Below are 22,526 nucleotides of genomic sequence, written 5' to 3' on the forward strand. Positions count from 1 at the left end.
ATTCCAACCACTTTGATGCAGTAAGAAGAGAAAGGTTCTAAGTGTCCACTGTGCCTTACTGGCCATTTAAGCAGGTAGAGCATGATCCATTCATTAGGCCAGCCATGTGCCAGACTGTCAGGATGCAGAGATCTTCAGGGAGCACCTAGGAGAAACTTAAGCAGGCTCCTGAACAGACAGAGGGTAGGTCCCCACTTCAGGAGGGCAACCTGGTTACTTTTCCTGTTCTCTGTATTCCTCTCCCCTCACTGTCTTCCTGTATGAAGTGTGGGGAAGCTGGGGGTGATGTGCTATCCCTAAATACAGGTCACTCGCCTATTACTAGAGGCAGCCTCCCACCCTCCTCCCAAGTGTATCCCAGGCACAAAACATGAGCTGGCTTAGGCTACCCCCGGGAAGGACGTGTCCTTGAATTTAGGACATAATGACAGACCATGAGGGGCAGACATCATGGGACTGTTAACTTTCCCTGCCTCGGCCCTGGTCCCACCTCAGTATATTAACTCTTGGAAGGAAAAGGCTTCTAGAAAGGCATTCTGGGGCTTATACTAGTCAAGTTTGAGTCCCTTGACTAGTATAAGCCCCAGAATGCCTTTCTAGAAGGGCGCTCGTGAGACATGAACTCAGGTTTGGCCACTGGCCAGGCAGCATGTTGGACCACTACAAGGGGTGGTAGGCACATTGGGGGCGGGGACATTGCTCCTTGGCAGGTGTGACAGAGTGGGCCTGAGGGGGAAATGGGGGCTAAGCAAGCCCAGTTTCCCTAGGAAATAATTTTAGCCTTATCCACCTCCTAGGGAGACCCGGAGGTAACCAGGGAATGAGGCGGAATATTGAGGCGCACTCTTCTGTTTCCGCTCCAAAGGGAGCCTCTATCTGCCAAGCTATAGAAACCTAGATTGCCTCGCAAGGTCCACGCGACCAGAGCCGGCTACGCAGTGCTTGCTGGAGTCCCCCTGTCCCATGATCCTTGGCTATAGCCTCCCGTGTGCCTTCAGCTGGATCCGGGGGACATCAGCTTCCAGACTTTGGGGTGGGTAAAAGTGAGTATCGAGTTGGCAAGGGCAGGGGCAGCCATTTTAATACCAGAAGAACACAAGAGGGGACCATATTGAGGATTCTGGATGCCTGGGGCCGCCATTTTAAGAATGGGGCTGGCGACGAAGCCGTGTACGGTGAAACGTAGTGACGTAGGCCGCCATATTGGCTCGGTTCCCATGGCGGCGGCCATCTTGGGAAGGGACCCGCTGTGGGCGCGGCCATCTTAGATGTAAAACCGTCCTCCTCGTAGGAACTGGAACAAGACTCCTCCCTTCCGTTATTGGGTTCCTCCTGTCTGTGTCTGCAATTCCCTGAACGCTCCTTCAATCTGCCCCATTCGGTCTGTTTTCAGTTTCACTTGCCTTCATTGTTCATTGCGTGTGTGCGCGCGCGCGCACGTTCCAGCCTCTGAGGGTCTGTTGTGACGTAATTCTTCCACTTGAGACGCTGTCTCGCGCCTTCCATCTCCCCGCCCCCAAACCCACCGATCTCCGATCCTAGACAGTATCTAACCTGCTTTGACTTGTCCTGTACCCTGAGTATGGGAAGACTTTCAACTGCCGCCGCCACCCCCACATCCATTGATTGATGATCCTCTCCCCCAAGAACGCTAACACAGGAGCTGTCCTCTGAGACTCTGGATGACTTTATTCTTCAAATGGCTTTACCCTTCCAATAGCTCCAGGTGAGACTGAGAGCAAGCACCCGGCCCATCCCTCTCACCATTGTCTGAGCGGGTCACAGAGGGAAGGGGGCAGGATGCTCTCAGAGTCTGATGGCCCTTCTGTGAGTGGAGCAAAGGGTTCCCCGAGTCGGGGTGCCTGGGGTTAGCCACAGTGGGCGAGGAAACAGAGTCGAAAGATAGGTGAGGGAGGGCCTTGTGCTTCAGATAACCTCACAGGGTTGGGCAAGGGCTAGGAGGGGGATGCAGGGACCTTCGGGGACTGACGACAATTACTGAGCTAAGGAAGGGCCCAGGAGAGGGAAAGGTGAGTTGTGAGGAGGGACAGAATAGCTCAGAGGAGTGCACAGAAGAACTTCTTCTCCCGGAAGGGATTCTCCGAAGTGGGCACAGGGGTGATGAGGGGATCCTCACAGGCGTGGGCATCACAGTAAGTCATCAGGTCTGCTGCTGCCTTGGACACCTGGGGCACAGCCAGGAGGGGAATTGTTAGCCAGAACCCCTGACAAGGACTGGAGCCTCTCTTCCCAAATGGGTTATCTTTTACCCTCTCTAAGGTGCCTTCGGGCAGTCTTCTCTGCCCTCATCTCCCACCCAGGCCTGGGGAGACCTCTCCTTACATAGCCCAAACTCCCCTGCTCTCAGGGAGTCCAGGGAAAAAAGCATCTCTTATCCTGAGGTTTGGGAACCTACAGCACAGCCCAGCCAACTCATGAGACCCAGAGTTCCACCCACCTTTATCCGGCACAAGCTGGCCTCAATCTTAAGCTGCTCCACCATCTTGCGGGCTTGGCCAATACTCATAGTGCTGTTTACAGGGGTCTCCCCTTTCATCCTAGAGAAAAGAGAGGTTCAGCTCAGCAGGATAAGGGGCTCTGCACAATCTCAACGGTAGGTGCCCCTCTGTGCTCCTCACCAACATTTACAAGGTTGGGATCATGCACCCCAATATTTTGTTCTTTCCTGTCCCCATCCTCCAGGGCTTTTCCTATCCCTGTCTTCCTGGGCTGAGGAAGTGGAGAGGGTGGGATGAGATGCTCCCTAAACTCCAACATGGCCTGGGCCACAGATCATTGTACAAATGATTTAAGGTGTTTCAGCCTGTCAAGCCGTGTGGGTTCCCAGCTTTGAAAGCTTCAACCAGAAAGAGCCCCGCCCTGATGGGAGGGCTCAAAACCCCCACCTGCCCCTTTGAGCCCCAGAGAAAGCAAGATGCTCCCGACTCACCTGAGGCCGCAGGCAGTAGCAGCCCTGGGGAGTAGGGTTGGTGGGGTCCACCAAAACCTTTGCCTGAGATGGGTGCCCCACCTTGCAGGGAGTGGCAGCTGAAAGTATCGATGCAGCAGCAGAAGTAGCTAATACGGAGAAGGCCACTGGGGAGGGTCAGGTCAGTGGTCTGTCAAGGGGTAGGCCCGGTTTCTGCAGCTCAAGCACTGCCCAGACAGCTGGTACCTGAAGGATGAAGGATGCTAGAAGGAGCTGCTCAGATCCTGGAGCATACCAACTGCCTGGGCAGTGGGGGAATCTGCCTGCTGCCTTGCAGCCCCTGTGCGCACCCCCACTGTTACTGTCTCACTGCTTGCACTTCCCCCATTGCAGGCATCCTGAGTCTGGGCTAGAGCCCTCCCCAAAGGAGCTGGAGGGAGCTGAGGCCCAGGCAGAATCCCCCCTCAAATGGGGTGGTCTGGACCTGTGACAGCCCCTGCAGTGTAGTCTGTACTGGCTGCAGGGGACCCTGCGCATTTGAAAATCTGACATCAGCTGGGCAGCCCCCCCGCCGCCCCCCCCATCCCTTCCTCCCTCTACTCTGACACAGCATTTAGCAACTGAATCTTCCTTTCTCTCCTAGAGACCTTCCATTCCCCATATCCAGAAAAATGTGATGAGCTACAGGTATCAGCTTCTAGATCACCACTTCGTGTTCTAGCTACAAGTGACTCGAGTGCAAGATCTAGGGGCAGCAAGGTATATCAGGAAGATGTCTAAAGAAATGGCAGACCAAAAAGAAGCTGGGGGAAGAGAAGCATGCAGAGACCAGATCAAAGAACTGGACAAAGAAGAGGTAGGGGCATTGGGAGAGGCAGTGGGTGTTTCTGGAAACAGATGGGCTTCCTGGGGGAGGGGGTATTGGTCTGAGAGACTACATCCCACACCTGCATCGTTGTGCTTTGTTTTGTGGGGGATCCAAAGATGCCCACAACACTGACCTTACTCTCTAAGGGCTCTTATTTGGGGTGAATAGACATAATAGAAGGTGCTGCCTAACCAGACCTAATCTAGATAACGCGTTGTGGGGACTTAGAGTCTGGTTAGGGTCAAGAAGGTCGATCACATCGTAAAAACTGGATTTTCTTAATTGCTACCACTGTTGTCAATGGGAACAGCCACAGCGCTGGCACAAGATGCACGAGTTCCTGGAGACTGCAGCGTTGTCTGGGCGAATGCTCTCTCCCTTGGACGCCTACCGGTCCAAAGGCCTGTTGGCGGTAAAAGTCAGCGTCAGCTGGATACCTGACTCTCGCCCTTTTCAGGGGTTAAATGGCCGGTGAAGGTGTGGGCGGAGGGTCATGATTGCTGCCTTGAGGGCCGCGTTGAGGGGAGATGCTGCTGACTCATAGCATGCCCTGGGTATGTCTTGGGGCCTGGAGGAAAGCGCCTTTGGCCACAGTGGCGGGTGATGGACGGGACTGCAGGGAGGAACAGTATGGAACGTGTGGAGGCGGGAGCCCCGCAGTCCGGAGGGCCCCGCCCCCCGCGCCTAGCCCCGCCCCTGCCCTGGGCCCGTCCCCTGAACGAGGCCCGCCCCCCGGGGCTACTTGAGAGACTGGCGGAAGAAGGAGGGGCTTACCTGGGACGCGGAAGTCCCTCTCACCGTTGCCTAGGCAGCGCGTGAGGCCGGTGAGTCTGCAGAGCCCCAGCCGCAGTCGAGCTGGTGGTGGTGTTCACAGTGGCGCGGTTAAGTGGGGGCTTCGGGCGCCGCGCCCACCGAGCCAGAGCGGGCTGGCAGGGAGCGGCTCGGCGGGGGGCGCGGCCCCGTCGCGGGGCGAGCGCAGCTCCAGAAGAAGAGAAACACGGGAGGCGATTGTCACTGCGCTTGGGCTGCTTGCTTTTAGTCTGGGTGCGCAAGCTTAGGCAAGTCGCGCGTTTTCTCCGTGCAACCACCTCGCAGTGTGGATTCATTGACATCGTATGTATAACATGCCTTGTAAGAATTTTAAGATGCTCATCCTCTATATGTTATACATTGCTATGAGTGAGTATCACGGTAGCTGGTTCCAGAACCAAGTTGCCGGAGGACGAGTTCAGCTGAAGAGCTCTTGCACTGGGCGTGAACAGAGCACAGTGGAGGGCAGGGAAGGGATAATTGGCTGAGAAACAATCTTTTGGAGGAAGGCCATATGAAACAAAGACTCTGCTATGTCCTGCTATCTCTGGTTCCTCAAAGCCAGTCCAGCAACCTTTCCCTTTTTGTCCCCACCTCCCCTGGGAAAGGAACCATTCTTTCTCCATCTCTGTCTTTTTCTAGGAACCTCCAGCTGCTTCATCCCATGGCCAAGGGTGGCGTCCAGGTGGCAGAACAGCTAGGAACTCCAGGCCTGAATCCGGGGCCAGACCCTCTGCACTCCCCACCATGGTCAACGACCCACCAGTACCTGCCATGCTGTGGGCCCAGGAGGTGGGCCATGTCTTGGCAGGACGTGCCCGCAAGCTGCTGCTGCAGTTCGGGGTGTTCTTCTGTACAGTCCTCCTCCTGCTCTGGGTGTCTGTCTTCCTCTATGGCTCCTTCTACTATTCCTACATGCCGACGGTCAGCCACCTCAGCCCCGTGCATTTCTACTACAGGTGAGAGTTGTCTTCTAGCATAGTGGAGGAATCTTGTGGGAGAATTGCTGCAAGGCCCCTTAGAGCTTATTCTGTTCAACCCCCTCATTTACAGAGGGGGAAACTTGGGCCCAATGTGCTTATATGACTTCGTACCTTTCACATCCCAAGGCTGCAGCAGGTCTGGGCTGATAGGAGTCTAGGGTCCTAGTTCTACCTCTAGTTAAAAAGAAGAAGAAATGCCCCATTCCAGATTGTCATTATGAGGGTCAGGTCTACTTAGGTTGGATGAGACCTCTCTCAGGGCCACAGTAGACTTTTGAGCCTACCCAGCCCTGCGGGTCATCTCAGAACTGCCCTGGCCTTTACTAGAGGAGGTATTAGGAAAGCAGCAATTTGCCTCTTACATCATTTCCTCCTGTTCGCAATAGTCTACTGCACAACAGAGATTAAGGAAACACAAGGTGACTGGGTATGTGAACTCCCAGAGTCCTGTTCCTTCCCATTGTACACATTCTGCCAAATTCTCTTTCCCTCTTTTAATTTGGTTATAGGACCAATCAAGAGATGATGATAAAGACATTATTATCAGTGTTCCAAAGTCTTTTTTAATTTTTTCCTGTCCTGAGTCCCTGGTCATGAGCTATAATTTCTAAGGCAGAGCTGCCTAAACTTTTGGGAGACATGGCTCTCATGAAAGCTGTGGCTCTTCTTGCCATAAAAACATATCTATGTGCCCATGCGTATGCCGTGGACACACACACATGCATACAATTTTGCCTGCAACTTTGGAGGAGTTTGTTCTCAAACTAGAATCTGCTAGGGCCCAGGAATCTACATTTTTAAGCTCCCCTAGAATCTGGGGCTAGGGCCCAGGAATCTACATTTTTATCGAGCTCCCCAAGTGAGTCTTTAGAAACACTCAAGTCTGAAACTGTTCAACTAATGTATGTAGATTGCTGTTTAAGAATGTGTAATGAGAGGAAATAAGCTGAAATAGTAGGGAGAGAATGAAAGAATCACTTAAATCTCCTGGCTGCGTTTCTTCTCCCTCTCTGTAATGGAGAAGGGTACCTGCCCTGGGAGAAGCGGGCGGGGGCCAGGAGGGAGCATTAGGGGCCCGACAAGGGGTGTGGACAGGTAAGGCAGACTCCATAACTTAGCAGAGTGTCATCCCCATTCTCATTTAGGACCGACTGTGATTCCTCCTCCTCCTTACTCTGCTCCTTCCCTGTTGCCAATGTGTCCCTAGCTAAGGGTGGACGTGATCGGGTGAGTATGGAAGCTGAAGAGAGGTTACATTAGAGCTTTGATGAGGAAGGCTTGAGAAAGACCTGAAGAACAGGGATTGAGTAATAGAGACTAAGAAAGGAAGGCTCTCAAGGTAAGGGAGGTCAAAGAAAAACTCAAGTCTAAGCGAATGGTATGGATCATTCTTGCTTGCAGGAGTTGTTAGTAATGTTCTCAGATTGTTGCAGCCAGGCCATCTCTACTAGATCAGGTGTGTTGTAGACCTAAATGAGCTTAAACTAACAAACCAACTATTTAGTTGGACTAGGATGCAATCCAGCCAAGAATTTTGAAAGCTTGTATGCAAAATTAGGAAACTACTGACAAGTGCCTGTTGCCTGCCATTACAAAAGGTACTGTGCCAGAGGTCTGGCCAGATGCCAGTGTGACGTCAACAAACCTGGTAACTCTGAAAAAGGCAGAATGGGAATGCATCCTTCTTTACTGGGCAAGCTGGTGGGGCCTCTGAAAAGGGTAGGATTTCTCTCTGAACACTTCAGAAGGACCTTGGAGGAGCAACATCATTTCTGATCACCAGAGTGTTTTGAGTTGTCAGTCAGCAACATAATTAGGAGTAATCAGTGGTCAACTTTAAGAGTTTAAAAACCACTTGGAAATTATTTTTCAAAAATGGTACTTGGGAGGACACTGACTTAAAGATAGAAAACACAGGATAGAAATAAACGGTCACTCTGAAGGCAAGAGTGTAAGCTATAGAGTCTGGGCTCCCCTGGGATTGGGATGCAGACTGGCATTATTTGACAATACACATAACCTGGGAGACTGCATATCCTGTGACATCTTCCATTTTACCACTGTCAAGAGAACTTACCAGGTCAGATGAATGGGCCTCAAATGGAAGGTTTCAAAATACTGAGGTAGCATGTTGGGCATTGCAAGACAGAGATTTATCATTGTTGTGCTCCTACTCAGGAAAGGAACTTGGCAATGGTAGAGTGATCTGTTACGACATCGATTCAGTGCGGTTCTGTGGCAATGATAACCATAATAAATGGAGTATATTGAGAGAGGGTTAGAAACAAAGCCTCAGCACATCTGCACCTGGGATGGTGTGTACAGTTGTGTGGCTGACCGTTGTAGAGATCGCAGTGACAATGCAGGGAGCCCCAGCAATCGTGTGCGAGGCTGCTGGGTGAGGAAGGGAGGGAAAGCTGAAGGATGAGAGGAGATCCAGCCCAAGGCCCTGATAATTCAAGCAGGTTGATCATTTTGTTCATTTACAGTAAACATTTTAGAATGGACGAACGGACAGACGGACGGACGGACAGACGGGTGAATGAAATAACATGTCTACTCTGTGTAGCACCTTGGTAGAAGCAGAAGATGCTGTCCTGCTTTCAAGGAACTCACAGGATTAATAGAATTATATACGTTGTAAGAATTGCAAAGTGTAAGATGCAGATTCTGCATTTCTGAAGAATGTGTGAAGAATTTGAGGGATCAGTATGAGACTATAGAGTTGGTGAGGCTCAAAGTGGACCTTTTAAGGAAAGGTGAATATTCTATGGGAATGGGGAAGAAGAATGAGGATCTGCCCATCAAGCAGACACATGTGAACAAAGGCACGGAGTCATTCACAACAGCTTTATTGAGATATAATTCACATACCATACAATTCACTCATTTAAAATGTACAGTTCAGTCATTTTTAGTATATTCAGAGTTGGGCAGCCATCACCACAATCAGTGTTAGAAGATTTTCATCACCCCGGAAAGAAACCCATACCCATTAGCTAGCAGTCATCCCTATTTCCCTCCCACCCACCCAGAGAAATATTTCATTTAATGTTGCAGAGAATTCAGTGAAGCAACTAGCTTAGATTCATCTGTCCTCTACCGAGGGGTGGGAATCTCATGGAATCCTTTTTTTTTTTTTTTCCATTTTCAATGACGTCATTCAGAACATTTTGCAAATTAGATTTTACAATTTAACGTTTTACAATTAGAAATTTTATTTGCTACTACATAAGTTGCAAACTTTTCAAAATCCTACAGAAAATCCTTTACTTCTTTGGATTTTTCTGTTTGGAATCTTTTGTTTTTCTACAGATAATTCAGACTGAAAATAAGAATCTGTATAAAGACGTTGATCGTTGGTGTTCCACCTTTTATCCTAGTGATAAAATACTCAGAGGACCGTCATAGTTGTATCCAGATCTGGGGGCTGGTTCATTATGGGCTAGGCCAGCGGTCCCCAACCTTTTTGGCACCAGGGACCGGTGCTCCTTTGAGAATCTAATGCCAGATGATCTGAGGTGGAGCTGAGGTGGTGATGCCTGCGCTGGAGAGTGCCTGCAAATACAGATGAAGCTTCGCTCACTTTCCCGCAGCTCACCTGCTGTGCGGCCTGGTTCCTAACAGGAACATAGTTGAATATAGGATTAGAGGAATGTGGGAATGGTCAGGAAAAGCTAGGGTATGTTTGGTGGCAAGTCTTTAACGTTTGAGGTTAGTCTCAGAGAAGAAGCCTTCTCACTACGAGTCTGAGTCTCAGGGTTCTATCCACAGAAGCGAGATAAGGGAGCCAGAATGCCGTAAAGGTGATCTGGAGTGACAGTGACTGTGCAGAGCTAGCTAGGGAGATGCCGAGCAATTCTGGGGCTTGGTTAATTAATAACGTAAATGAAGTCAGGCTAGGCCCAGGGGTGTGGCCTCCTGGGGACAGGCCTGAGTCACAGATGGCCCAGTTGGCAACATGATAGTTCATTTTTGGAAAAAAAATATGACACAGCCTTTCTCAGAACAGCTGAGAGAGACACACGGAATGAGACTGATTCGGGTCTCGGAAGTGGGAGGGCTCCAGCCACCAGGAGGGGGCAGCACGTTCTTGGGATGAGAGAGATTGAGAAGCCTGTTAGGGCCAACCAGGGGGATTGCTGGCAGACTATTTGAGGGCATAGGGGAGAGGTGGGGCAAGGACTGTACAATTTAAAAGTACATACTTTTGAGAAGAGATGGGGTTTCCTCGGGCAGGTGCTGATGTATGGACAGCCGTACCGTGTTACCTTAGAGCTGGAGCTGCCAGAGTCCCCTGTGAATCAAGGTTTAGGCATGTTCTTGGTCACCATTTCGTGCTACACCAGAGGTGGCCGAATCATCTCCACTTCTTCGCGCTCCGTAAGTGTGTGTGGCCTGTGTGGGAGGGAGTGGAGCATGACAGATGCTAGAATATCTAGGTGGGCCTTCAGGAGAAAACTTCTCTCAGGTCACAGACACATCGGGATAGGGAATAAGAGTCAGTTTAGCAAATCAGACAAATGCCCCCAAGTATCTGCTGGCCCTTTCCAGCTTTGGAATAAAGTCTGAAAAGTGCTCTGAAAACGGGCTTGTTTGGGGCCAGATAGACCAGGGCTCAAATCCTCACTCAGAAACCTAGCTGAGGCATAACGTACTTAACCCTTTAGTTATAACGTGTTATAAACGGTATAATGGTAATTCCTCATAGCAAGACTAGTTAGGATTCAGTGAGGACATGTCAACCACATGGTGGGTGTTCAGTCAGTGGTAGACTCCATTCTTAATTGTCAACAGAACCACATCATGAAAGCAAATCCCTAAATGTCTACAGGGAGAGAAGCTTCAGATGATGCAGCAGGGTTTAATCTGCTCTGGATCATAGAGCTATTTGGGACAAAGGTAGATCAAAGACGGTGTTAGGTTTAATCTGGAAAGGTTTCTCAAAAGAGGGGCCTTTGTGCTGGGACCTGGTTGGGTAGGGCAGGGTAGGGATGTCACTCAAGCATTTGGAATGATCGAGTCAAGACTTGGGGTGCGGTAGGAAGTGGAAGTGAAGGAGCAGAGGACCTGAGGAAGAAGCTGCCTTTGTAGACTGCTCAGGGGTGACTGAGGGGCAGGTAGGGCCATGGGAACAGGGGGGTGTCTGTCCCCAACCTCTGCCTCCTGGCCCTGGCAGGCGATGCTACACTACCGTTCAGACCTGCTCCAGATGCTTGACACGCTGGTCTTCTCTAGCCTCCTGCTGTTTGGCTTTGCGGAGCAGAAGCAGCTCCTGGAGGTAGAGCTGTATCCGGAGTACAGAGAGAACTCGGTAAGTGGGTGAAGGAGGACTAGAGGCCAGCCCTCCTCATAAACCCAGAATCCTACCTGAGGAGCCTCTGTCTCAGTCGGAGGGTCAGCAACGGAGGGGGCTGGGAGCGGGCCTCAGCTTGACGGCAACAGGATCCCGGCCTGACGCTGCGCCACCCCTCCACCCCGCCCCTGCAGTATGTGCCGACCACCGGAGTGATTATCGAGATCCACAGCAAGCGCATCCAGCTGTACGGAGCCTCCCTCCGCATCCACGCCCACTTCTCTGGCCTCAGGTGAGGACCCAGTGAAGGGGGCCTCGGTGGCTCTCCTGGGGCTGCCCTTAAGCGAAGAGAGTCCTAAGCAGAGGTGTCAGGTTTTCCCTGGGCCCCAGATTCTCAGCCCTGGCTGCACATCAGCATATCAGTTCCCTGGGGAACCTTGTGTTCAATTTCTTTTTTCTTTCTTTTTTTTTTTTGAGGTAACATTGGTTGATAACATTCTGTAAGTTTCAGGTGTACAACATTATAATTTGACAACTGTATTTACTACCATCATGTTCACTACCAAAAGTCTATTTTTCGTCCGTCACTATACCGTTGACCCCTTTACCCATTTCCCCGTCCACCCCGCTTCTCCTCTGGTAAGCAATCTGTTGTCTGCCTCTGTGAGTTTGCTTTTGTTGTGTTTATTCGTTTGTTTCCTGGGGAACTTTTCAAAAATACCAACGCCTGGGCCCCACTCGCAGACCAGCTGAACTAGAATCTGTTAGTTTCACATCTGGCCATCAGACTTTTGGAAAGCACCCTGGGGAATGCCAATGTGCAGCCAGAGTTGAGAGCCGCCGTCTTAGGAGAAGGCCGGAGCTCTCTCGTAACCGCTGCCTTCCTGTCCCTCCTTCCTGCCTCAGGTACCTGCTGTACAACTTTCCAATGACCTGCGCCTTCATAGGTGTCGCCAGCAACTTCACCTTCCTCAGCGTCATCGTGCTCTTCAGCTACATGCAGTGGATGTGGGGAGGCATCTGGCCCCGACACCGCTTCTCTTTGCAGGTCGCAGAGGACCCCCTTCCTCTCCCCTTTGTGATCCTCCTTTGACTGGGGAGCGGGCCAGGGCATGTTGGGGGCTCCGGTGAACGGGCCCTGATCACTGGTGTGAGGGAAGTCAGTCTTCACTGCTGAGGAGTTTCCCCTCCACAGGTAAACATCCAAAAGAGAGATGGTTCCCGAAAGGCAGCCCAGGGAAGGATCTCTGGCCGTCAGCTAGGTAAAGGCGATGGTTGGGAGCCGGGTGAGAGGGGCTCCCGCACCGTCTGGTGTGAAGCTCAGCGTGCTCACACACCGAGCTGAGCGTCAAAGGCAAGGCACTGCCATCCAGGCACAGCCACCCTATCCCTGCTCTGCCCTCTGCCCCAAGGCCAGGAGGAGTCCACCCGGCTGTCAGACGTTACAGAGGATGCCGAGAGCCCTGAAGATCCCTCAGGGACAGGTACCGGGCCGCAGCCATCCCTCCGTCCCTCCCTCCTGACTCCTCGTAGCCCTCCCCATCAGCCTCTTCCAATCTGACCCCTGCATTACCCCTGTGGCTGCAGAGGGCCAGCTGTCTGAGGAGGAGAAACCAGATCAGCAGCCCCTGAGTGGCGAGGAAGAGCTAGAGCCGGAGGCCAGTGATGGTGAGGGCCACCACCTTGCTCCGGGACCTAGGTGGGGTGAGGGTGGCCTTCGGGTGGGGAGGAGGCCTTGTTGGGCTGGGGGGAGGGGCCCCTGGTTGTCTGATCTCCCATTTGGGATTTTGTTTCTCCCTCCCCCGGCCCCCAGGTTCAGGCTCCTGGGAAGATGCAGCTCTCCTGACAGAGGCCAACCTGCCTGCTGCTGCCCCTGCCCTGGCCCCAGAGACTCTGGGCAGCTCCGAACCTTCCGTGGGCTCTCTCCGGCAGCGCGTCACCTGCTCCAGTTCCTAAAGAGAACAGGGCGGAGTCTTGTTCCACTCTTCAGACTTTCCCCCAAAGCTGGACACAGCCACCAGATTCCTGAGGGTGTTTGTCTGATTCGCTAAACTGACTCCTCTTCCTATTCTGATGTGTCTGTGGCCTCAGCCCTTTTCGACCTGACCCTTTCCCTTCCTCCTTTCCTGTGGCTCCCCTAATAAACTATATTCTTGCCAGGTGCTTCCGACTCTTTGAAGTGGATTCAGGGCCATTTGAGAACTTCGTGTTCCCCAGGCTTACCCCACCCCTGACTGGAGGGGATCGCCTTGTCAGGGGCCAAGGTCTAAGGCACAGCTCTTCCCATTCATAAGCCTAGGAAGTGCAAGGAGAGAAATCCTCTCTTGCCTACTCCATGCACGTGACTCTCATCTCTGGGGAGGGGGTTAGCGTAGGGTGGGTCTGGAGAGCTGGGCTACATCATTCCTGCCTCTGCACCCCTCCCTTTCTCTGTCCTTTGGGAGGCAGAAGACAGGAAATGACTGCCATGGATGTGGTATAATTTTTAACCAAAACAGCATTTCGTAGCCCAGGCCCCATGCTGTCTACAGCTGTTTTGCTCTCTGATACCAGCCAGGTGGCCCCCTCCCTCGTGTTCCCCTCCTCATCCCTTCACATGACTTCAGCCTTTGGAGACTCAGCTCCTGGCTGCTTTCCGCATTCCAGGCCCTTTTCAGAACCCAGGCATCCTGGCCTCAGCTGAAACCACTGCATGTGGCCTCCCTCATCCCTGGCCCTGTGACTCAGGCGCTCTGAAGGGACCAGCCCTCTTGGCATTCACCAGGAAAGGGGGGCAGGGAGAGGGGGGCTAGGTGGTGACATCACAGATGAAGGGTATAAAAGCTTCAATCCAAAACAGAATTGAAATCGAAGACACGAAACCTGACTTCGCAGCCTGTGCTCTTGGGGACCCCAGGGCCTGATCCCTTCAGACGTCTGGTCGTAGATTCCCATTGCATCAAGGCCTGCGCACTGGTGAGGGGCTGCCATAGGCCAGGAGGAATTGGGGGGTGAGGGGAGGTGAGAGACAGGCAGGGTCCAGGACTCCCGTGACAGGTGGGGAGTGCCGTCCTTACTACTTTCCCCTTCTGTTCCGTCTCTCCTTTCTCTTCCACCCCACCCCAGTTCTGGGTTTTCGCATGTGTCAGTGACAGACATTTGTTTTACTTAGATCTTTTCTCGGAGTGGCAGCTGGGAATTACTCCACCTTTCTTCCCTAGGCTGAGTAAATCATTTCCTACTCTTCGCCCCTCACCCCAGCATTCTGCTTATTCATTGTTTCTATTACTTCGTCCACATTGCTGAGTACACATCTGTCACCTATCAGACCATATTTTATTCTTTTTTGCCTGAAACCAAGCACACAGGCTGTTCAGAAGTTGGCTGACAGATGAGTGTGTCTGTCTCATTCCCTTCTCCTTCCTGCTCTCCTCTTGGTCCGCAGTGGTGTTCCCTTGTCCCCGGGGCTTTTGTTCAGGCAGTTGCCTGGAAGGCATGGAGACAGAGTAGCCTTTACTGACCCACTCCCTTCTCTTTCAGACTCCATGCTGGGCTCTCCCCGCCTTCTGTGGCTCCTGGCTGTCACCTCCTTGGTTCTCAGAGCACAGCCTTTGGACCCTGAATACTCTGAAGAAGAGAAGGAAGATGAGACACCGTGGTCACCTTTACCGGCCGTCTTCTGTGACTACGACCGCTGCCGCCACCTGCAGGTGCCCTGCAAAGAGCTTCAGGAGGCCAGCCCGAGGGCCTGCCTGTGTCCCGGCCTCTCCAGCCCTGGGCAGCCGCCGGCCCCGCCACGCCTGGGAGAAGTGCACGTGGTGGCCGAGGTCGGCAGTGCGGTGGTGCACTGGTGTGCTCCTTCGTCCCCAGTCCACCAGTACTGGCTGCTGCTTTGGGAAGGCAGCGGGGCTCCCCAGAAGGGCCCCCCCCTCAACTCTACTGTCCGCCGAGCAGAACTGAAGGGATTGAAGCCTGGGAGCGCTTATGTTGTTTGTGTGGTAGCCGCCAACGCCGCGGGAGAAAGCAACGTGACCGCGGTGGGTGGCGCGCGGGGCGAGGGCCCTGAGGGCTCGGGCGGCCCTGCCTTCGGGCCGTGCGGCCGGTTGGCCATGCCCCCGCGACCCCTCAGCCTGGTCCACGCGGCCGTAGGGGTGAGCGCGGCGCTGGCCCTGCTGAGCTGCGGCGCCCTTGTCTGGCACTTTTGCCTGCGCCAGCGCTGCGGCTGTCCCCGCCGCGCCCGGCCCACCGCGGGCCTCTAAAGCAGCCCGCGGTCACCTCGGCCTCGCAGAGCCCCAACCTAGCGAGCTCAGCCTGGGCTCAGGGAGCAGGTGCGGGCCGCTGATGACCCGCACAGCCCAGGCCCCGCTGAGCCTCTGCACTCCGCCTAAGAGCTCTTGCAGGTCCCAGACTGTCCCCTCTGCTCCTGGCTGAGGTTGGGAAGTAGAAGGTTGGCGAAGTTTTCCTTAAAGGACCAGATAGTAAATCATTTCAGCTTTGAGGATCCAGAGGATAAAACTGGAGATATTGTATAGGTACTTTTATAACTACATAACCATTTATAAAAACGTATAAACCATTCTTAGCTCATGGGCCTTACAAATCAGGCCTGGGGCCAGATCTGGCTGGCTGGTTGGCTACAGCTAGCAACCCCTGCCAAACACCCAGTGAAGGGCTATGCCACAATGGGCGCTTCAGTAGGGTTTTGAGAATAAGCTGCTGCAGGATGGGAGTTTGAGGCCAGAGACGACTACTCCTGCCTTTTGTTTAGATACTGAGGATGGGTACACCTGCCTCAGAATCCACCTGTGTGAGGCGGGTGGGAATAAATGATTGACATGGGGTGGAGAAAAGAACACACCACCCAAGCTGCTGTCTGGGACAAGCTTGTAGTTTTTCAAGTTAATTATAATAATACGATAATTCCAAGGGATTTTCTCCTCCTTCTAATGTGTTTATTGTGTATTCACTGAAACAACATTAAAAGAAACATAAAAGGAAGACATTTGATTTTTCATGACCCTTTTTAATTCTCTGTACACACACTTATTTTTCAGAGTAGTATACATAATTTTAAGTTTATTTTTAAATGAACTGGATGTAGAAAAGTCTGAGTTACCACGGAGTACAATTCTGACTTTTACTGGTCTTAATAACTTTTTTAAATTATAAAATTAACACTTATACAAATTTGAAGTAATACCAAAGAGTATAAAGTGGACGTTCTGCTTCTCAAGGAGTACCTGGCCATAGCAAAGCAGATCTTTCTCTATGCAAACATTTTGTTTTTTTCACTTAGTGTCTTAGGGTAAATCAGTCTTGTTGGTAAATCAGTCTCCTTAGTTATTCTAGAGGCTGTATAATTTCCCATAAGAGGATACTCTTGAAATGACAGTGCCCATTGCTCTTTGTTGAAACAATTAAGTTGTCTGCAGTGTTTGCTGTGGAAATCCTTCCTTGCGTAGCCAGCCTCAATTTTTGTTTTTCTATAGGTTGCTTACCTGGAAGTAGGTCAAAAAGGCAGTACTATACAACTTAATTATTCTTTTCTTATTGGACTTCTAGGATAAATTTAGAATACATTTGTTATCTAGAATACACTTATCACACTGCAGTGAACACTTTGTGCCCTTTTATTTGCTTCCTGTACTCTCAGCGTTTATTTATTTACAAATAATGAGGGCCTACTATCTTATCATTAAAGCTATGCTTTACATGCATTATCAGTCTTCACCACAATCATTCCAAGAGAGAGATGGTACCACCTTTTCACAAGTGAGAAATTTGAGGTTCTAAATGGTTTGAAGCTACATGTAAGGAGTAGAGTTTGGATCTGGGCCCAGGTTTCCCAACTCCAAAGTCTTCACTCCACTCTGGAGAGGCAACACAGTTTAGTGAACGCACAACTGTATGTACTAAATTTGTGGGGGGTTGCATCCTAGATCTGTTACTTACCAGCTTTATGACCTTGGGTTATTTATGTGTCTGTTTCCTATGACTAATAATAGTACTTATATCACATGGATTGATGTGATTAAATAAGCATTAATCTAAAAATCTCTAGTGCATACATTATCAATATCAGTAACATATTGTTACTCTGCCTCCTAATTAAACATTTAAAGTGAACTTTACTTTTAGGAGTCTAACAGACTAAGTATCTGTGAAGGCTAATCAACAAGGACTATACAGCAGGGGAATAAACGCTTAATTGGGGTAAATACTGGAGCTGAGGGGTGAATAAGGGGGCTTGCTTTAGAAAGGGGGCTTTCCCTTAGCAAACCCGGAGTCCAGAAAACAGTGCCAAATAACTTTCCAACCGGTTGCGCTAAGGGACCAACCATATCCGGAGCTGGCTTCGTTCCGCCCATGGGTTTCAAGGTTGCATCGTCCTTCTCTCCCACCGTCATCAGAGGCCGCGGCTTGAGGGGTCCCCACTCCGTATCCGCAATTCCCACGAGCTGTCTGGCCCCGCCCGCGCGCGTCCCGAAGGCAGGGCCAGGAAGGTTTTTGGCTCATGGCGGCACCCGTCCACGTCCGCCTCCACGTGACCCAAACAGATCCGGGCACTTCCGCTTCCCCCCACTTTCTTCTCTTCAGTGTCCGCGGCGGGTCCGGAGCCGGGTGAGTGAGCGAGCGCCCGGCCGGGGCCGTCGGGGGCGGGGTTGCACGCGGGCCGCGGGCGCCCCGCGCTGAGCCCCTCCGCCGTCCTTCTCGTCCCCCCAGGTCCCCGCGGAAGCGGCGTTGGCGTCGTCATGGCGGAGCTTACGGCTCTGGAGAGTCTCATCGAGATGGGCTTCCCCAGGGGACGCGCGTAAGGGAGCCCCCCTAACCCCGACCCGCCGGGGTCGCGGACGTGTCCGGGCCGTTCCCCCAGCCTGGCCTCAGGCTGTACGCCCCAGCCTGACTCACCATGGCTCGTGGGCGCTATTCACGGTGTTTCTGCCCCCAGGGAGAAGGCTCTGGCCCTCACAGGGAACCAGGGCATCGAGGCTGCGATGGACTGGTGAGCGCTCACACCTGGTGGCAAGGGGACTGGGGACTGCTGGGAGGAGCAGTCTCAATGTTAACCTCCCTCCCGACTTTTTCTGGCAGGTTGATGGAGCACGAAGGCGACCCCGATGTGGACGAGCCGCTAGCGGCTCCCCTTGGACATGTCCTGGGACGAGAACCCACCCCCTCGGAGCAGGGAGGCCCCGAAGGTCCTGACTGAGGGTCACGGTGTGATTATTCAGGAGGGCCCGAGGAGGATGAACGAATAATAATAATACTTACTGCTCGTTTGTAGGAACTGGGCCCGCTGCGGGAGAAGGCAAACCCATTCTGAGTGAAGAGGAAAGACAGGAACAGACTAAGAGGTATAGCAAGGAACTATCTCACATTTTTGAGGCTCACCTTCCACCTTTCCGTAGTACACAGTCTGACTAAAGAACCTCGAACTTTTCATATTCCCTACCATTTCCTGGCATTTCCTTTTTTGTTTCTTTCATCTGTCTTGAGAGACATGTTCCCTGATTTTGTTTTCTGAGTCCCCAGGTATAAATTCACCTTCTCAATCCATGTGCATTTCTCGAGCACTTTCTTTTCTGCAACACAGGATGTTGGAGCTGGTGGCCCAGAAGCAGCGGGAGCGTGAAGAAAGAGAGGAGCGGGAGGCGTTGGAACGCGAACGGCAGCGCAGGAGACAAGGGCAAGAGTTGTCAGCTGCAAGACAGCGGCTACAGGAAGATGAGATGCGCCGGGCTGCTGAGGAGCGGAGGAGGGAAAAGGCTGAAGAGTTAGCCGCCAGGTTGGGTGCTGGGGATGTTGGGTAGGAAATTAGAAAGGAATCAATATTTGCTTTGTCAACGCCTGACATACTTGCTTCCCGTTTGTATTCCAGACAAAGAGTCCGAGAAAAGATCGAAAGGGACAAAGCAGAGAGAGCCAAGAAGGTAGGTAATTGGGAAGATACTGAGAGTAATTAGGTAGATGGGCTAGTAAATCCCTTTTTCATCTACAGAAAGGATGGGCTTATAGTGTTTCTCATTGAGTGTTTTACTTTGTCCTCCAGTATGGTGGTAGTGTGGGTTCTCAGCCATCCCCACCAACAACAGAGCCGGGTCCTGTTCCCTCTTCTCCTAGCCAGGAGCCTCCCACCAAACGGGAGTATGACCAGTGTCGCATACAGGTACTGATTCTGACTTCCGTCTTGCTTCTGGGACCCCCTCCTAGCCTCTAAGGCACCTAGCCCGGACCTTTTTTCAGTTATGCTTCCTTTGCCAAACCTCTCCCTTTGTAAGTGACTTTTGAAATCCTGCCTCCTCTACTCCTAGGAAAGATATCAAATTTCACTTGCCCCTGTCTTATTTAAATCCACACTTTCCTCTTACTCAGTAATGACTTCTTTACTTGTCTGTGTTTTCACTTGGTTTATTACACAGCTACTTGCAATGCTAACATTTATCCATTTATGCTATGACGTTTATCCTGATAGTTTTGTTGTGATCTTGTCCTTGTTTTAAATTGTGAGGGAGCAGTGAGTCTTTCTTCAGTGCTTAGTAAAGCAGAGCAGAATTGATTGTTCATTACATGCTTTAAACAGTAATTGTGCTGGTTCCATCTGAGAGGAAGGAAGAGCCAGATTTGCTTACTTAGGTACCTCTATTTTGACACTCACCACACTGTATCTCTCACATGCCCTGTAGGTCAGGCTGCCAGATGGGACCTCACTCACCCAGACGTTCCGGGCACGTGAACAGCTGGCAGCCGTGAGGCTCTATGTGGAGCTCCACCGTGGGGAGGAACCTGGAGGGTGCCAGGACCCTGTGCAGTTGCTCAGTGGCTTCCCCCGGCGGGCCTTTTCAGAGGCTGACATGGAACGGCCTCTGCAGGAGCTGGGTATGACACGTGGGACCTGAAGCAGGACTTAGGGGTGGGAGCATCAAGGGGGATGCCTGAGAAAGGAAGGGGGGAGGCAAAGAGAAGGGACTTTGTGGAGACGGTGTGCAGAAAGGCCTTTGGAGGGCAAAAAGCGGGTATCTGTGGTTCAAGCCTGTTTTCTTCCACCTTCAGGACTTGTGCCTTCTGCTGTCCTCATTGTGGCCAAGAAATGCCCCAGCTGAGAGGCCTTTATCCTACCATCCCTCTCTGACCTCTTCATCTTTGATAAAGCACTGACATCTCCTTCCTAATAAATAGACCCTCGGAGTTCTCCACGTGCCTGACTCCTTCTTGAATGGCTGGGAGGAACAAAACAGGCAGAGGAAGAACCTAAAGAGGCTTTTAGGGTACACCCTACTCATCTTACCTTGCCAGCAAAGAGATATTTCTAATCTCTGGGTCTGACTAGTTGCTAGGGAGGTTGAGTGGGGGACAGGTGCTGGCGGGTGGGGAGTATCTTCGGCTCCTGTGGGTAGGGCAGTGCATTAGCTATGCCCGGACTTGAGTCTAGTTCCTTCTTTAGTGAAATAGGGTCAACAGGACCTGTTAATTGGGGTGGTTGTGGGTGTCACATAATGCTGACATAAAGTGCTCTAGCACAGTGCCAGGCACCAAATAAGTCCCCAGTAATTACCAGCTACTAAAAGGGCAGTAGTTTTCTATGTAGTCATTCCCACATGGTGAGTAGCATCAGTGACCTTCACAACTGCATTTCTTTTACACTAAAATGTATTGAGTACTTAACATGTACCACACACTTTAAGTGCTTTATATGTATTAATAGATATGAAGGCACTCTTACCCAGGTGTAGGTGCAATTATCCCTTTTTAGAGACTGGGACATTAAAGCACATGACTTGCCCAAAGCAACACAGCAGGTAGTAGATCCTGAACACACCTGGGGAGCCCAACTCTAGGGCTCGGGTTCTGAACTGCCAAGCACCTTCATCAAAGCCCCTCTCACTACTGCTGATTGCCTCACCCTAGCGCTCCCTCATACAGCTGGTGACTGTCATTCCTGGGATAAGAAAGGGCACAATTAAATTGTAACGTGACAGATGTACTCAGCTTATGACTTCACCCAGCAGCTGAAAGCCACCAATGTTCACATCTGGTTTACACTTCAGTGTTACCAAGCTGTATTTAGTGTTCTGGGTAAATTTACTTAATAAAAGCAGCCTTCTTTTTTCTATTATAATGTTGCTGGGAACCACAGGATATAGAATGGACAAAAGGGGAGCCAAGCAATAGACTTGGCTGTGGAGCTGCGACCCCACTGACAGCTTTATCTCCTCTCAGAGACATCTCCAGTAGATACAATACCTGGACTCAGAGTGAATACTACAGTGCAAACCGTGAAGGGGAAAAACCCAACTACATTTACTGAGAGGCTGCTCTGTGCCAGGCATTGCACTTTACATTTCTAAATTAATGTTTTTAAGCCAACCCTTAATTATCACCTTTTATGAACAGGACTGAGACTCAGGTTTTGTAACATGCTGGAATTGAATCAAGATCTATTTGACTCAAAACACTCCTTTCACGACTCTTCCTAGCAAGTGGCCCTCCAAAGGTTAAGTGATGGCCACAGAAGACATCTGGCACATGTTAAATGTTAGAAGCCCCTGTCCAACCTCACTCGAAGGACAGGAACCCAAAGGGTCCTCTGTGGGCATCTACTGCTACAAGGTTTTCCCAGGTAGTTCTGATTTCAAGAATGTCCCCTGGTTATCCCCAAAAGTACACTCAGACCACGTGACCTGACTTCTGTTTTGACGACGTGGTTTCGTGTGCCTATTGGGCTTCGGCCTCACGTGGGTAGCAGGGTAGGCGGGAGTCACGGACATCCCAGCCCCAGAACACTCTAAGCATTTATAGGTGTCGGACCGCAGAGCTCATTCTCGATGGAGGAACGTGATTTATTGATTTCCTCAATTGGCAGCATCCGATGGTGCGGGCCCGCCATGCGAACGTGAAAGCGCCGTCAGTGCAGGGTTTGAGCGGAACGGCGGCTCCCCGGACCCGGACTCCCCGCCAGGTCCATTCTTTAAAGGCCGCCTCCGACTCCTGCGCGGGAAGGCAGGTCCCAGCGCCCACAGGGGCAGGTCCCAGGTCACGCTGACCTCCCGCCGCCGCTGCCCATCCATTTCTTCCTCCAGGCCAAGTTCTCCTGCGTGGCCGCTGCCTCCTGCAGAGTAGCTAGCACTAACTGTTTGTTCCTGGCCGCCTGCTCCCTGCTCCGCGGGTCCTGCCCCGGCATCTCCTGCGGGCAGGAAGAGAGGTTCGCAGTCCCGGCCCCCAGCCCAGGGCTCTTCGCCTGTCCGTCCACCCCATCTCGGATTCCCAGTTGCTCCCACCTTCAGCATCGCCTGAATCCGCTCCTCTCTCGGGGTCACGAGGACAAAGAGCGCGGAGCCAACGCCAGCCCCCGCGCCCAGCACTGCGCCTACGATCAGCGCTTTGCGAAAGGCCTGCATGGTCCGCCGCGCAACCGGCGAGGCGCCCTCTGCCGTCCCCCGCAGCCTAGAAAGGCAGCCACCGCGTCTCACCGCCTCCCTGCACGGGCCAGAGCGACCCACAGAGGACACCATAGAGAAGGGAAGGGCTAGAGAGGGCCTAATCTGCGGAACGTTTGGAATCTAGAGCACCTGCGTTTTATATCTAGATTTGGACGAGACGGTTGAGCATGTCAAGGAAGTGTTGGCAAGGAGGACCGAGCACGGAGCCCATTGTCGTGAAATC

At 51.9% G+C, this 22,526-nt stretch overlaps 5 protein-coding genes across 15 annotated transcripts; 3 read left to right on the forward strand and 2 right to left on the reverse strand.

The window, feature by feature from the left end:
• Window positions 1–1,305: 1,305 nt before the first annotated feature.
• BSCL2 (BSCL2 lipid droplet biogenesis associated, seipin) lies at window positions 1,306–13,049 on the forward strand. 6 transcript variants are annotated; one of them, XM_039860416.1, is made up of 12 exons: window positions 1,306–1,726; window positions 3,573–3,785; window positions 5,250–5,566; window positions 6,736–6,817; window positions 9,830–9,973; window positions 10,770–10,904; window positions 11,081–11,178; window positions 11,793–11,934; window positions 12,082–12,148; window positions 12,299–12,370; window positions 12,474–12,554; window positions 12,700–13,049. In XM_039860416.1, the coding sequence occupies exons 2-12, from the start codon at window positions 3,702–3,704 to the stop codon at window positions 12,840–12,842; spliced, it is 1,365 nt and encodes a 454-aa protein (XP_039716350.1). In that variant the 5' UTR covers window positions 1,306–1,726; window positions 3,573–3,701; the 3' UTR covers window positions 12,843–13,049. The 6 variants fall into 6 exon arrangements, with proteins under 6 accessions (XP_039716350.1, XP_039716354.1, XP_039716353.1 ...); XM_039860420.1 differs by lacking the exons at window positions 1,306–1,726; window positions 3,573–3,785 and adding an exon at window positions 4,492–4,621; XM_039860419.1 differs by lacking the exons at window positions 1,306–1,726; window positions 3,573–3,785 and adding an exon at window positions 4,628–4,928.
• Window positions 1,671–3,493, reverse strand: GNG3 (G protein subunit gamma 3). 3 transcript variants are annotated; one of them, XM_039860441.1, is made up of 3 exons: window positions 2,951–3,493; window positions 2,459–2,558; window positions 1,671–2,186 (listed from the first exon to the last, which is right to left on the reverse strand). In XM_039860441.1, the coding sequence occupies exons 2-3, from the start codon at window positions 2,555–2,557 to the stop codon at window positions 2,058–2,060; spliced, it is 228 nt and encodes a 75-aa protein (XP_039716375.1). In that variant the 5' UTR covers window position 2,558; window positions 2,951–3,493; the 3' UTR covers window positions 1,671–2,057. The 3 variants fall into 3 exon arrangements, with proteins under 3 accessions (XP_039716375.1, XP_039716374.1, XP_039716376.1); XM_039860440.1 differs by lacking the exon at window positions 2,951–3,493 and adding an exon at window positions 2,668–2,879 and having other exon boundaries at window positions 1,672–2,186; XM_039860442.1 differs by lacking the exon at window positions 2,951–3,493 and adding an exon at window positions 2,640–2,885 and having other exon boundaries at window positions 2,058–2,186.
• Window positions 13,050–13,202: 153 nt separating the features above from the next.
• LRRN4CL (LRRN4 C-terminal like) lies at window positions 13,203–15,859 on the forward strand. Of its 4 annotated transcripts, none has more exons than XM_039860428.1 (2): window positions 13,203–13,841; window positions 14,406–15,859. In XM_039860428.1, exon 2 carries the CDS (start codon window positions 14,411–14,413, stop codon window positions 15,122–15,124), a length of 714 nt encoding a protein of 237 aa, XP_039716362.1. In that variant the 5' UTR covers window positions 13,203–13,841; window positions 14,406–14,410; the 3' UTR covers window positions 15,125–15,859. The 4 variants fall into 4 exon arrangements, with proteins under 4 accessions (XP_039716362.1, XP_039716363.1, XP_039716361.1 ...); XM_039860429.1 differs by lacking the exon at window positions 13,203–13,841 and adding an exon at window positions 13,904–14,264; XM_039860427.1 differs by lacking the exon at window positions 13,203–13,841 and adding an exon at window positions 13,904–14,260.
• Window positions 15,860–17,333: 1,474 nt separating this feature from the next.
• UBXN1 (UBX domain protein 1) lies at window positions 17,334–20,059 on the forward strand. Its single transcript, XM_039860425.1, has 10 exons — window positions 17,334–17,486; window positions 17,589–17,676; window positions 17,815–17,868; window positions 17,958–18,064; window positions 18,151–18,220; window positions 18,460–18,651; window positions 18,745–18,796; window positions 18,916–19,032; window positions 19,550–19,742; window positions 19,917–20,059. The coding sequence occupies exons 2-10, from the start codon at window positions 17,618–17,620 to the stop codon at window positions 19,964–19,966; spliced, it is 894 nt and encodes a 297-aa protein (XP_039716359.1). The 5' UTR covers window positions 17,334–17,486; window positions 17,589–17,617; the 3' UTR covers window positions 19,967–20,059.
• A 1,620-nt stretch (window positions 20,060–21,679) lies between these two features.
• On the reverse strand, window positions 21,680–22,523 carry UQCC3 (ubiquinol-cytochrome c reductase complex assembly factor 3). The gene is made up of 2 exons (XM_039860438.1): window positions 22,142–22,523; window positions 21,680–22,047 (listed from the first exon to the last, which is right to left on the reverse strand). Exons 1-2 carry the CDS (start codon window positions 22,373–22,375, stop codon window positions 21,898–21,900), a joined length of 384 nt encoding a protein of 127 aa, XP_039716372.1. The 5' UTR covers window positions 22,376–22,523; the 3' UTR covers window positions 21,680–21,897.
• Between the last annotated feature and the right edge of the window lie 3 nt (window positions 22,524–22,526).

The sequence above is a fragment of the Pteropus medius genome, unplaced genomic scaffold (assembly GCF_902729225.1).
Source record: "Pteropus medius unplaced genomic scaffold, Ma_sr-lr_union100, whole genome shotgun sequence".
Classification (NCBI taxonomy): domain Eukaryota; kingdom Metazoa; phylum Chordata; class Mammalia; order Chiroptera; family Pteropodidae; genus Pteropus; species Pteropus medius.

What these genes read in the sequence shown, in the direction of transcription:
- UQCC3 (XM_039860438.1), bottom strand. Translation starts at nt 22,375, where the DNA reads ATGGTGTCCTCTGTGGGTCGCTCTGGCCCGTGCAGGGAGGCGGTGAGA. An exon ending in GGATTCAGGCGATGCTGAAG is followed by an intron (nt 22,048 to 22,141) that starts GTGGGAGCAACT and finishes TCCTGCCCGCAG; the next exon opens with GAGATGCCGGGGCAGGACCC.
- BSCL2 (XM_039860416.1), top strand. Translation starts at nt 3,702, where the DNA reads ATGTCTAAAGAAATGGCAGACCAAAAAGAAGCTGGGGGAAGAGAAGCA. An exon ending in GCCCACTTCTCTGGCCTCAG is followed by an intron (nt 11,179 to 11,792) that starts GTGAGGACCCAG and finishes TTCCTGCCTCAG; the next exon opens with GTACCTGCTGTACAACTTTC. An exon ending in TGAAGATCCCTCAGGGACAG is followed by an intron (nt 12,371 to 12,473) that starts GTACCGGGCCGC and finishes CTGTGGCTGCAG; the next exon opens with AGGGCCAGCTGTCTGAGGAG.
- UBXN1 (XM_039860425.1), top strand. Translation starts at nt 17,618, where the DNA reads ATGGCGGAGCTTACGGCTCTGGAGAGTCTCATCGAGATGGGCTTCCCC. An exon ending in ATCGAGGCTGCGATGGACTG is followed by an intron (nt 17,869 to 17,957) that starts GTGAGCGCTCAC and finishes TTTTTCTGGCAG; the next exon opens with GTTGATGGAGCACGAAGGCG. An exon ending in GGAGCAGGGAGGCCCCGAAG is followed by an intron (nt 18,065 to 18,150) that starts GTCCTGACTGAG and finishes GCTCGTTTGTAG; the next exon opens with GAACTGGGCCCGCTGCGGGA.
- GNG3 (XM_039860440.1), bottom strand. Translation starts at nt 2,696, where the DNA reads ATGGGGACAGGAAAGAACAAAATATTGGG. An exon ending in GGAAAGAACAAAATATTGGG is followed by an intron (nt 2,559 to 2,667) that starts GTGCATGATCCC and finishes TCTTTTCTCTAG; the next exon opens with GATGAAAGGGGAGACCCCTG. An exon ending in CCAGCTTGTGCCGGATAAAG is followed by an intron (nt 2,187 to 2,458) that starts GTGGGTGGAACT and finishes GCTGTGCCCCAG; the next exon opens with GTGTCCAAGGCAGCAGCAGA.
- LRRN4CL (XM_039860426.1), top strand. Translation starts at nt 14,257, where the DNA reads ATGAGTGTGTCTGTCTCATTCCCTTCTCCTTCCTGCTCTCCTCTTG. An exon ending in TCCTTCCTGCTCTCCTCTTG is followed by an intron (nt 14,303 to 14,405) that starts GTCCGCAGTGGT and finishes CTTCTCTTTCAG; the next exon opens with ACTCCATGCTGGGCTCTCCC.